At 42.9% G+C, this 13,009-nt stretch overlaps 1 protein-coding gene across 1 annotated transcript in view; it reads left to right on the plus strand.

The window, feature by feature from the left end:
* The window catches only part of LOC311127528 (serine/threonine-protein kinase Nek6-like), a gene marked incomplete at its 5' end in the record, with an annotated part of 71,362 nt that extends 58,635 nt beyond the window's left edge, over nucleotides 1–12,727 (plus strand). Inside the window, 2 exons of the mRNA XM_084159348.1 lie at nucleotides 5,854–5,967; nucleotides 10,984–12,727. Coding sequence (XP_084015474.1) covers nucleotides 5,854–5,967; nucleotides 10,984–11,094 — 225 coding nt within the window. The 3' untranslated portion in view covers nucleotides 11,095–12,727. The remainder of the gene's footprint in view (nucleotides 1–5,853; nucleotides 5,968–10,983) is intronic.
* Between the last annotated feature and the right edge of the window lie 282 nt (nucleotides 12,728–13,009).

Genomic DNA, 13,009 nt, shown 5'->3' on the forward strand with positions numbered 1-13,009 from the left:
ACATTTGCACATTTATTGTTTAAAAAATAATTCAAGCTCAGTCAAGTTGGTTGTTGATCCTTGCTAGACAGTCTTGCCATAGATTTTCAAGACAATTTAAGTCAAAACTAACTCGGCCACTTAGGAACATTCAATGTCTTGGTAAGCAACTCCAGTGTATATTTGGCCTTGTGTTTAAGATTATTGTCCTGCTGAAAGGTGAATTTATCTCCCAGTGTCTGTTGGAAAGCAGACTGAACCAGGTTTTCCTCTAGGAGTTTGCCTGTGCTTAGCTCTATTCCATTTCTATTTACCCTAAAAAAAACTCCCTAGTCCTTGCCGATGACAAGCATACCCATAACATGATGCTGCCACCACCATGCTTGAAAATATGAAGTGTTACTCAGTGATGTGTTGGGTTGGATTTTTCCCAAACATAACGCTTTGTATTCAGGACATAACGTTAATGCCTTTGCCACATTTTTTGCAGTTTTACTTTAGTGCCTTATTGCAAACAAGATGCATGTTTTGGAATATTTGTACTGCTTTATAGTCACCATTGGCCTCATGGTGAAATCCCTGAGTGGTTTCCTTCCTCTTCTACAACTGAGTTAGGAAGGACGCCTGTATCTTTGTAGTGACTGGGTGTATTGATACACCATCCGAAGTGTAATTAATAACTTCACCATGCTCAAAGGGATATTTTTTACTTATCTACCAATAGTTACCCTTCTTTGCGAGGCACTGGAAAACCTCCCTGGTCTTTGTGGTTGAATCTGTGTTTGAGATTCACTTCTCGACTGAGGGACCTTACAGATAATTGTATGTGTGGGCTACAGAGATCAGGTAGTCATTCAACAATCATGTTAAACCCTATTATTGCACACAGTCCATGCAACTTATTATGTGACTTGTTAAGCAAATGTTTACTCCTGCACTTACTTAGGCTTGCCATAACAAAGGGGTTGAGTACTTATTGACTCAAGACATTCCAGGTTTTCAGTTTTTATTCATTTGTAAAAATGTCTAAAACATCATTCTACTTTGACATTATTGTGTGTAGGCAAGTGACACGAAATCACAATTTAATCCATTTTAAATTCAGGCTGTACCACAATAAAATGTGGAATAAGTCAGGGGGGTGTGAATACTTTCTGAAGGGACTATATGTACAAAAAAGTTTAGATCAGAGCAAAACATTTTTATAATTGCACAATTGGTCAGGAGCCCGTGATATGGCTGCTATTCCCTTCAGCGCCATTCCAGCTGGCATTCTTATGAGCTTCATGATATGTGGCACCCGGGTTGTGGTTAGGCATTTATGAGGCACCTGACAAGACATTGTATCTCACCTCAGTGTTGTATAGCGAGGCCAGGGAGTTATATGTGTGTGTGTGTGTGTATATATATATATATATATATATATATATATATACAGTGGGGAGAACAAGTATTTGATACACTGCCGATTTTGCAGGTTTTCCTACTTACAAAGCATGTAGAGGTCTGTAATTTTTATCATAGGTACACTTCAACTGTGAGAGACGGAATCTAAAACAAAAATCCAGAAAATCACATTGTATGATTTTTAAGTTATTTATTTGCATTTTATTGCATGACATAAGTATTTGATACATCAGAAAAGCAGAACTTAATATTTGGTACAGAAATCATACGTTTCCTGTACGTCTTGATCAGGTTTGCACACACTGCAGCAGGGATTTTGGCCCACTCTTCCATACAGACCTTCTCCAGATCCTTCAGGTTTCGGGGCTGTCACTGGGCAATACGGACTTTCAGCTCCCTCCAAAGATGTTCTATTGGGTTCAGGTCTGGAGACTGGCTAGGCCACTCCAGGACCTTGAGATGCTTCTTACGGAGCCACTCCTTAGTTGCCCTGGCTGTGTGTTTCGGGTCGTTGTCATGCTGGAAGACCCAGCCTCGACACATCTTCAATGCTCTTACTGAGGGAAGGAGGTTGTTGGCCAAGATCTCGCGATACATGGCCCCATCCATCCTCCCCTCAATACGGTGCAGTCGTCCTGTCCCCTTTGCAGAAAAGCATCCCCAAAGAATGATGTTTCCTCCTCCATGCTTCACGGTTGGGATGGTGTTCTTGGGGTTGTACTCATCCTTCTTCTTCCTCCAAACAAGGCGAGTGGAGTTTAGACCAAAAAGCTCTATTTTTGTCTCATCAGACCACATGACCTTCTCCCATTCCTCCTCTGGATCATCCAGATGGTCATTGGCAAACTTCAGACGGGCCTGGACATGCGCTGGCTTGAGCAGGGGGACCTTGCGTGCGCTGCAGGATTTTAATCAATGACGGCATAGTGTGTTACTAATGGTTTTCTTTGAGACTGTGATCCCAGCTCTCTTCAGGTCATTGACCAGGTCCTGCCGTGTAGTTCTGGGCTGATCCCTCACCTTCCTCATGATCATTGATGCCCCACGAGGTGAGATCTTGCATGGAGCCCCAGACCGAGGGTGATTGACCGTCATCTTGAACTTCTTCCATTTTCTAATAATTGCGCCAACAGTTGTTGCCTTCTCACCAAGCTGCTTGCCTATTGTCCTGTAGCCCATCCCAGCCTTGTGCAGGTCTACAATTTTATCCCTGATGTCCTTACACAGCTCTCTGGTCTTGGCCATTGTGGAGAGGTTGGAGTCTGTTTGATTGAGTGTGTGGACAGGTGTCTTTTATACAGGTAACGAGTTCAAACAGGTGCAGTTAATACAGGTAATGAGTGGAGAACAGGAGGGCTTCTTAAAGAAAAACTAACTGGTCTGTGAGAGCTGGAATTCTTACTGGTTGGTAGGTGATCAAATACTTATGTCATGCAATAAAATGCAAATTAATTACTTAAAAATCATACAATGTGATTTTCTGGATTTTTGTTTTAGATTCCGTCTCTCACAGTTGAAGTGTACCTATGATAAAAATTACAGACCTACATGCTTTGTAAGTAGGAAAACCTGCAATATCGGCAGTGTATCAAATACTTGTTCTCCCCACTGTATATATATATATATTCTTTTTTATTTTTACTGAGTTTTCAAACCAAATATAGTATGGAGAAAAGTGAGAATGTTGTTACTTCTCTCCACTTCAATTGTTGAAGTTTTTATAGTTTCCCTCCCCACTACTTCTTTGTTGTATGGACGTGTGTGTGTGTCTGTGTACGCATCCATGTTTCCTGCATGTGTCTACATGCTTGTTTGTGAGTGTGTGTGTGTGTGTGCGTGCGTGCACACACAAACATAACAGAAACAGCTCATTTTTACAGCTCACAATTCCATTATTCTGAATGCTGATGCCGCGACAGCGTTATTAAACTGTCAATAACAATGCTCCTTCAGTCAGTCGTGGACCTGGCATTCTCTGTTGATAAAGGCTAGGGGTTGCATCGCAAATGGCACCCTATTCCCTATATAGTGCACTACTTTTGATCAGAGCCCTAGGGGGCCCTGGTCATAAATAATGCACTACATAGGGAATAGGGTGCCATCTGGGATGAAGCCTAGAGCTCGCTGGGCCTAAGGAGCTGTGTCCTGTGTTGTGAGGGAGGCTGAATGGCCAGCAGTATGCCTCTCTCACATCTTCCATGCAGCATCACCAGGTCACTGCATGGAATGGAATTCTCAACTACTCTCTCTCTCTGTCGGTCTCTGCTTATACTTGCATATAAAATGTCTGTGTCTCCTCCTCCCCCTTCCTTGTCTCGCTCTCTCTCTCTCTCTATCTCTCCTCTGCCATGGCACAAACAATATCGAAATCAAGAAAGTTGATAGGGAGCTTCACAGAGTTTTGAATGGGAATCAGAGAGAGAAAGTCAATGTTAAAGTGATTTGATTTTCATTCCAAGTCTCTCGACAGACTGTTAAGATAAATGTTCAAATTGAGTAGCTGGCTAGCGGTTCTGGATTCTGAAATTACAATTCCACTGGACTAGAGCTATTTAGACTCAGATGCTTTTCCAAAGAAAGTACTGGAGAGCTATAAAGACCAGAGATATATAATCATATCTCATGCAGACACCATGATGATCGTCAAAGAACCCGGCCGATTGATATTCAGATACACTTAAGGTTGGAGCCATTATAACCACAATTCGAGCAGAACAGTGTGTGTGTGTGTGTGTGTGTGTGTGTGTGTGTGTGTGTGTGTGTGTGTGTGTGTGTGTGTGTGAGGGAGAGTGAAGACACGACAACGTACAATACATCGTTTTTCTTCCTCTCTCTCTCTCACACACACTTGAGCATGTACGCAAATACACACACCTGTTGCTAAGAGACCATTAGGTAAACAGAAGGGTTCCTTCCTTTGTGATTTAATGTTTTAGGGGTATTGTGTTGTAAAGGACAGTGCCAATGTCCATTGCTGTGGGTTTAGTTTCAGTCCATTAACATGTAGTCCAGAAAACGTACTGTATATGTTCATATATTAATTAATATTTAGAAACTTTGTATATATTAATAAATATGTAAATGTCTGAACATATAGTCTGTTTTTCTGCACCACAATGCTTTCTGAAAGACAAGCGGGTAGCAATATCCTTTCTGAAAGCATTGTATCTTAACAGTGCTGTATAGTTCCCCCTCCTTCCCTGTGTTTGTGTGTCCCCGATCCTCTCCCTTCGCCTACCCTCTGTCCCAAATCGATCCCTAAGGCCTATGCCCCATGCACTTGTGGAGATCTGAGAGCATTTGACAGATGTAAACAATATGGTAATAGCGCCCCCTTGCCCTCTGATAGGCTAGGTGGAAGTCTCACCATGTTGCTTATACCAATCATATCCTCTCAGATCTTCACAAGTGCATAGGGTTTAGAGGTCGATTTGGGATTGGGGAACTGATCACGCTAATGAGCATGGGTCACAGCTCGGGGTCAAAGGTGACAATAATTATCGGATTCCTCCCTATTAAAAATAGATCCATCTCTACCAGGCAAGTCCACTGACCCCTCTCACCATGAGAATGAGCGAAACAAGAGATTGAGAGAAAATAAGTAATGATGAAATGAATAATGATGAAATACATTTCTTAATATAAACTGGATGGTTCTAGCCCTGAATGCTGATTGGCTGAAAGCCGTGGTATATCAGACCGTATACCATGGGTATGACAAAACATGTATTTTTACTGCTCTAATTACATTGGTAATCAGTTTATAATAGCAATAAGGCACCTCGGGGGTTTGTGGTATATGGCCAATATACCACAGCTAAGGGCTGTATCCACGTTGCGTCGTGCCTAAGGAACATCCCTTAGCCGTGGTATTTTGGCCATATACCACACCCCCTCGGGCCTTATTGCTTAATTATAAAAAGAGGGTATAAAATGCTTTTTATTTATACTTTCATGATGTATGTACTGAGAAGCTCATATGGTCAGATGTCTGAATTGGCATCTTTAAATCTGCCTAATTTGTGATAATGATGGCTTGAGTTTAGCTTGAGTAAACTCCTAGCTACTGCAAAAGCTGTGCACCAGTCCAGTGTCCTGTCATTTTTCAATGGAATTAATATCCTAGCTAATGAGTCATCACAAGAGTAAAGCACACAGCATGGATGGCATATCACCCAGGTTACATAATCCACACAACCACTCCCTCCAAACACATAGTAGTATGTCCTGTATATATTAGCCTGTGTTTCTGAGCAATGACCAACCCAACATCCATACAACATAAATACTTTCAGGAAGGTGCACTTCCTTGCAGGCAGGAAGTGTAATACAGGATGTTGCTTCATCCTATTTTTATATAATTTTTTTGTACTTGTCCATTATTTCTCTCATCCACCCAATAACCACTGGTGTGATTTTGTTATTATAATGGCGTTGTTATAATCTAGAATATTTTTTCTATAACAGATGGCTGCGTTGCAGAGTCCATTCTATGGGGACAAGATGAACCTCCTCTCTCTGTGCCAAAAGATTGAGCAGTGTGACTACCCTCCACTCCCACCTGACCACTACTCTGAGAAGGTAAGAACAGGTCAGAGTAGAACCTCCAAGAACTCATTTGGAAGTTGCATTAAGTTGGTTTTCACACCGTCATTCTCATTGAAGTCTAAGAAGCGGTAGATATGTTCTATGTGCGCTATTTCTATTCTTCCCATTCTTAAGTTTAGTTTTTGCACACCAGCTTCAAACCAGCTTCAAACAGCTCCAAACAGCTGAAAATACAATATTTGTGGTTGTTGAAAATATATTTCACAGTGGTTTAGATGGTACAATGATTCTCTACACCAAGGGGATTCAACTCTTAGGTCCGGAGCCTTCTGGTTTTCTGTTCTACCTGGTAATTAATTGCACACACCTGGTGTCCCAGGTCTATGTCAGTCCCTGATTAGAGGGGAACAATGAAAAAATACAGTGGAACTGGCTTTGAGGTCAGAGTTGTGTGTGAAGGCTTTACACCAGGGGTGTCAAACTCATTTTAGCTCAGGGGCCACATGGAGGAAAATCTATTCCCAAGTGGGCCGGACCGGAAAAATCATGGTATATATAACTTAAAAACAACAACTTCAGATTGTTTTCTTTGTTTTAATACGATCAACATACAACATAAAGCTGGAGCCTGAGGACAGTGTGTCCAAAATAGTACAAGCACAACATCACTATTAATCATAAAACACGTCAAGTTTATTTGAACATTCTAAAGAAAAAGAACACACAAACACACAATGCCTCAGTGATTAACAGAGCTGTTTCACAGATCACAGAACTATATCAGGGTGTCATTTCTCAGGCAGAAATGTAGATAAAAATAATGAAATCTTGTTCCCCAAACAAGTGCAAGAACCACAGAGTCAAGAATAGGTTAAATATACAAATAAAATAAAATCAATTAAAAACAATAGCACATCAACATAAAAACATATAAACATAAAGCTGGAGCCTGAGGACAGTGTCCAAAAGCACAACATCACTATTAATCATAAAACACCTCAAGTTATTTGAAAGTTCTGAGGACAAAGAACACAAACATACAATGCCTCAGTGATTCACAGAAGTATATCACAGATCACAGAACTATATCAGGGTGTCATTTCTCAGGCAGAAATGTAGATAAAAATAATGAAATCCTGTTCCCCAAACAAGTGCAAGAACCACAGAGTCAAGAATAGGTTAAATATACAAATAAAATAAAATCAATTAAAAACAATAGCACATCAACATAAAAACATATAAACATAAATCTGAAAGCGTTGCTCAAACTCCCGTAACAGTCCCGTTATTTTATCTTTGAACTGCTTCATGTCTGCCACATGTTGGGTCGCGCACACATTTTTCAGACAGGGGAAGTGAGCTGCATCACCACCGGCAAGTTGCGTCTCCCACAATGACAGCTTCAACTTGAAAGAACGTATGCTGTCATAATACTGCGTGACAACTTTGTTGCGCCCTTGCAGCTGTTTGTTCAAGTTATTCAGGTGCTCTGTAACATCCACCATAAATGCAAGGTCCGGCATCCATTCTGCGGAATGAAATTCTAACACTGGTTTGCCCTTTTCTTCCATGAACTGTTCAATTTCTTCTCGTAAATCAAAGAAACGCCTCAGCACAGCACCTCGGCTTAACCATCTTACCTTAGTGTGGTATGGCAGGCCATAGATGTGGTCTTTCTCTCTGAGAAGGCTGTCAAACTGACGGTGATTCAGGCTTCTGGATCGGATGAAATTAACAGTTTGGATGACCACCTTCATTACGTTATCCATCTTTAATGACTTGCAACACAAAGCCTCCTGGTGCAAAATACAGTGAAAAGTCAAAAAATCACGTCCTCCATTTGCAGATTGCACTTTCTCTCTGAACTTTGTCACAACGCCTGCTTTTTTCCCGATCATTGAGGGCACACCATCTGTAGCCAGGCTGACAGCGCGGGACCAGTCCACTCCGACCCTGTCCAGCGCGCCGACGAGTGCGGTAAAAATATCAGCTGCTGTCGTTGTATCTGTCATCGGCACCAACTCCACGAACTCCTCGGTGACGGTCAATGTGTCATCAACTCCGCGGATGAAAAAATGGCCAGTTGTGCAACATCTGTAATGTCCGTGCTTTCATCAATTGCAACCGAAAACGCAATAAATGACTTTACTTTTTGCTTCAACTGGCTGTCCAAATCCACTGAAAGATCGGAAATCCTGTCTGCAACTGTGTTTCTTGTCAGGCTGATATTTGCAAAAGCCTGCCGCTTTTCAGGGCACACAATCTCCGCTGCCTTCATCATGCATGTTTTTACAAATTCACCCTCACTAAATGATTTTGAAGCCACTGCGATTTCAATAGCAATGAGGTAGCTAGCTTTCACTGCAGCGTCACTGATGTCTCGGCTGTGAGTAAACACAGACTGCTGTTTCTTCAGACCCGCCAACAGTTCATTCACCTTCTCTCATCTCCGCTGTCCTTGAAAGTTGTCATATTTGTCGGCATGAAGACTCACATAGTGGCGACGAAGGTTATATTCTTTCAGCACTGCAACATGCTCTGAACACACCAAACATACAGCTTTCCCATTCAATTCCGTGATTAAATAGGATGACCATTTTTCTTGGAACACTCTGCACTCTGCGTCCACTTTTCTCTTTTTTGACATAGACATATTGGGGCAATGAGGGTGCCAAAGCACATAATGTTAAAAGTAGAAGCCGTAATAAATATCGCGGGCAAAACAAAGTAGCTCATTGGCTGCACGTGCTTGACCTACTTGCTCTGCCCCGGTATAAACAGTTTGCTTGCTTAACACAATTGCTATTGCGCCATCCAGTGGACGCAATTGGAACAGCAGTTTATTTTATTGAAAAATTGCAGCGCATTTTTATACTAAACAAAAAACAAAACAAAAAAAATTATATATATATTTTTTTCAAAATCATCTCGCGGGCCGGATTAAACCCGTTTGCGGGCCTGATCCGGCCCGCGGGCCGTACGTTTGACACCCCTGCTTTACACTATACTTGCTTCTTTTGTCATAAACTGAAATTAGGCAAACTATTAGAATTTTAGCAACCAGGAAATGGCGGAGTGATTTCTGCATAGTGCATCTTGAGGTGATTTTCACACAATTCAGACAACGCCGCTACAGTATTTGATTTGCATTCCATTAGAGGTCATCGATGAAGATGTTAGCCTATGGCTTCATTATGCTGCTTCAATGTGCAACTCAAAATTAGCCAACTGGGAAACTGGGGGTACAACGATGCTACCCGTGTTCTCCTACTCATATTTGGAAGCCTGTTTTTTTTATGGTTTTGGACCTCAAGCTCTGAGTTATGACTCATCGGGTCAGTTTTTTTGTCCTGAGTTTCCGATAACTCCGATAGCACACAAGTTCGTCATTAGGCCTTTAAAGTTAGGTTTACTTTGAAATGGGACAAGAGTTTGTACTTCAGATAGCGAAAGAGAGCAAAAGGCCTCAGTCTGAGCCCCTCTCTTTTCAGTCGTTGGCAGTTTAAGAGAGCACAGTGTCAGAGACTGAATAGCTACAGCACTACACCACTGGCACAGTACGACAGAAGAGGCGCAAGGCTGACAGCACTTTAAATGAGGCCAGACAAATCCTTGTACACCATCACTCGACCGGATTAGCCTTCCCCACCATGCCTCTCCATCTCACCCTCTCTCTTGCACTTATTCTCTCTGGTGTAGCCCCTGTCTGCTTGCCTGCGTGTCTGCTTGCCTGCGTGTCTGCTTGCCTGCGTGTCTGCTTGCCTGCGTGTCTGCTTGCCTGCGTGTCTGTCTGCCTGCGTGTCTGCCTGCCTGCGTCTGTCTGTCTGTCTGCCTGTGTGTCTGTCTGCCTGCCTGCGTGTCTGTCTGTCTGCCTGCGTGTCTGTCTGTCTGCCTGTCTGCCTGTGTGTCTGTCTGTCTGCCTGTGTGTCTGTCTGTCTGTCTGCCTGTGTGTCTGTCTGTCTGCCTGTGTGTCTGTCTGCCTGCGTGTCTGTCTGTCTGCCTGCGTGTCTGTCTGCCTGTGTGTCTGTCTGTCTGTCTGCCTGCGTGTCTGTCTGTCTGCTTCTCCATCTCTCGCTTTTGTCCCATTCTCCTCGTCTTGTTCTGAGGGCAGCCCTAGTCTGTTCTCTCTCTTCTAGTGCTGCACCTGTCTCCCCTTTTCCATGTCTCTCCATCTCTCTCTCTCCCTCCCTCTCTCGTCTTGCTCCCTCTCCCTCCCTCTCTCGTCTTGCTCCCTCTCCCTCCCTCTCTCGTCTTGCTCCCTCTCCCGCCCTCTCTCGTCTTGCTCCCTCTCCCTCCCTCTCTCGTCTTGCTCCCTCTCCCTCCCTCTCTCGTCTTGCTCCCTCTCCCCTGGTCTTGTTTTTTCGTTGAGTGAAGTGACATCTCGGTGTTAGCTGCTTTTGGCGATTTAAAGGTCAGGACTCCAACAGCTCGTGTCGCCACTCAAATCAGAGCTCTGGAAATGGGGTTTAATGACAGGCGCAGGACACGCAGTGTCACTGAGGTGTTTCTCCCCCTCCCCCAATCGCCTCTGATTGGCATTAGAGGCCCTCTTTCTGTCGAAACTGACAAAACAACAAGGCACAGACCAACTACATTACTCATGCTTTGGGCACTTCCTGCAGCTGACAAAATAAGTCTTTGTTCGCCAATTCGCTGAAGCTTCTGGGTTTTAAAATGCCAAAATGTCTTGTGATGAAATGTTAAAGTCAAAGAGGTCAGAAGAGATCTGATCCATCCTTGTGTGGTTCAGTTGCACAGTTTAACTTGATCTGTGCTCTGGAGTCCCTTGGTTAAGAAGTTATGATCTTCTAAATGACAGCTGCTTCACCCTTAGCTATGGGCAGACTCTCCCAATGTATCATATGTTCACGGACATGGAAAAGCATTGAACTTTGAACTTAGCTTTAACAATGACATTTCTTTATGCAGGAGTTTTGAAAGTCCTCTTCGGTCTGTGACTTCTCTCATATGTTCATGTTAGAATATTCTTGTTGGGCTGTTATGTTTCGTACATTAACCAATAAAGTGAATGTCTTGTGTCGTCCACAGTTGCGAGACCTGGTCAGCATGTGCATCAAGCCCGACCCGGACCAGCGCCCTGACATCGTGTTTGTTCTGCAGATCGCCAAACAGATGCAGCTGTGGACCTCCAGCACTTGAGTCCCCCCCCCCCCCGCCTCCCCTCCACTCCCATCCCCTCCACTTACCTCCTCAGTCCTCCGTGTGGACCCCCATCCTGACTGAACCTCAGACCACCAGACCCACTGCCAACCTTGGTCTCACTAGGACCAGGTTGTTTAGCTCACGTCTCAGAAATCGAGGAACTGATGAGACGATCGAGAGACTTTGGCATGACTGGACTGTATTTTTTTCTTTATCTTCAAATGAGGACTTAGACCTAATGCCGCATTCACGTCACATCGGAAACTCGGGACCTCCAAATTAATTGTGTAGAGCTTCCCATTGGTTGATTCTGATTCTGATCCCCCCCCCCCAAGTGGGAAATTCGGGATCTGCCAAATTTCAGAATTTCCAACATGACGTGAACGCGGTTTAAGTCCTTGTTTTTGTCCTCAATGACCTGGGGAGTCGCTTCGGCGGTGGTCATTGGAAATTGTGTTTTTAGACTGTTGCGGTGATTCCGGCAGAAGGTGACCGCATCGTCTGGCCTCTTCGCTAACAGGAGAGAGCCCTGTCTCACAATGTCACAGAAGGTGACCGCATCGTCTGGCCTCTTCGCTAACAGGAGAGAGCCCTGTCTCACAATGTCACAGAAGGTTCTCGCATCAGCTAGGGTTGCATTCCAAATAGATCCTCGGTCTCTTTCAGGTAAACCGTGTGAATTGAAGGCCTAAATAGAGAGCTCTTTATTTTTCTGCTTTGTTTTAGTACACACGTTTAACCTTGCGTTTAGAAATCATGCTTCTTTTTATGTTGCTTTAAATAACTCGGATCTGTATTTTGCATTCATTGTGTAGTGACTTTTGTGATCCTAAGGCGGCATTCAGTTAAGCGGACTTTGTTTCATAATTAACCATAAGATAATACATGCAAAACATTTGAGTCAGCGTTAGGTCCTCCCAGGTCACACCTCTAGTGAGTTCTCTGCAACATGAGAAGATGCTTGCTACAACAACCAAGCAACGCTGGTTTGAAATGGACTTCAGGACTTGATAACATGTCTCCCTTTTCAAGGACCTCAAATGGCATAACATACATTTTTTACAGTGCCGATTAGCCATATATTCAATATAGAATGTTGTCAAGGCTTATGGCCTGAGCTTTGTAAAACTTTAGATTTTTCATTGTTTCTTTTCGTTATTTGCAGGAAACTGCTTGGGTGGGGGGGTGTTATGCTGTTGCTTGACGCAATGCCATATTGTAATTGCGTTTATAGATCATAAAAAATGCACAGTTGACTGTCCACTGATGACTTCGTTCAGAGAAGGGTTTTAATTTAAGTCAAGAGATTTACTGTGAAAAGATTTACATCATGTAGAAACAGCGAGAAGAACCGTTACAATAGTGCCGTAGAATCATTTAGAAAATGTTTTTGCCTTGTCAGCACTATGCGGCAGGTAAACAGACGCTAGATAGAGGGTAAGTGATTGAGTCAAAGTTTACTAGCTTAGAAGACTGCAAAAACCTCCGTTCTAATATGTGCTTGTAAAATATCTAGACTATTCTTTGTAATGATTTTTCACTCAAAAGTAGTGTGTAGGCTATTATGGTTTCATTTTGTAATTGTACCTTCCTGTGGGGATTTTACATGAATTTTGGTGATTTTGTTGAATCACGTTCAAGTGTTTCCCTTTTTGCATTTTGTAGTAGATAAAAGGTTTATAAAATATAAATTCTTACATTTGATCTAATTTCAATTCCTTTCTTACCCGAAGTGTGTTTGCGTCATAAGACAGTAAGTTGTATTTAACAACCACCAATGAATAACACCCTACAATGTAAGCTGTTAAAATAAGGAATTTGATAGGTGACTTCATTTACAAGGGTTAAGGAATATTGTGCTATATATTGACTAGACAGCTGGCAAATAGAGACATCCACCAGACCCACATCG

Source organism: Coregonus lavaretus, assembly GCF_964263955.1.
Source record: "Coregonus lavaretus genome assembly, chromosome: 4".
NCBI lineage: Eukaryota > Metazoa > Chordata > Actinopteri > Salmoniformes > Salmonidae > Coregonus > Coregonus lavaretus.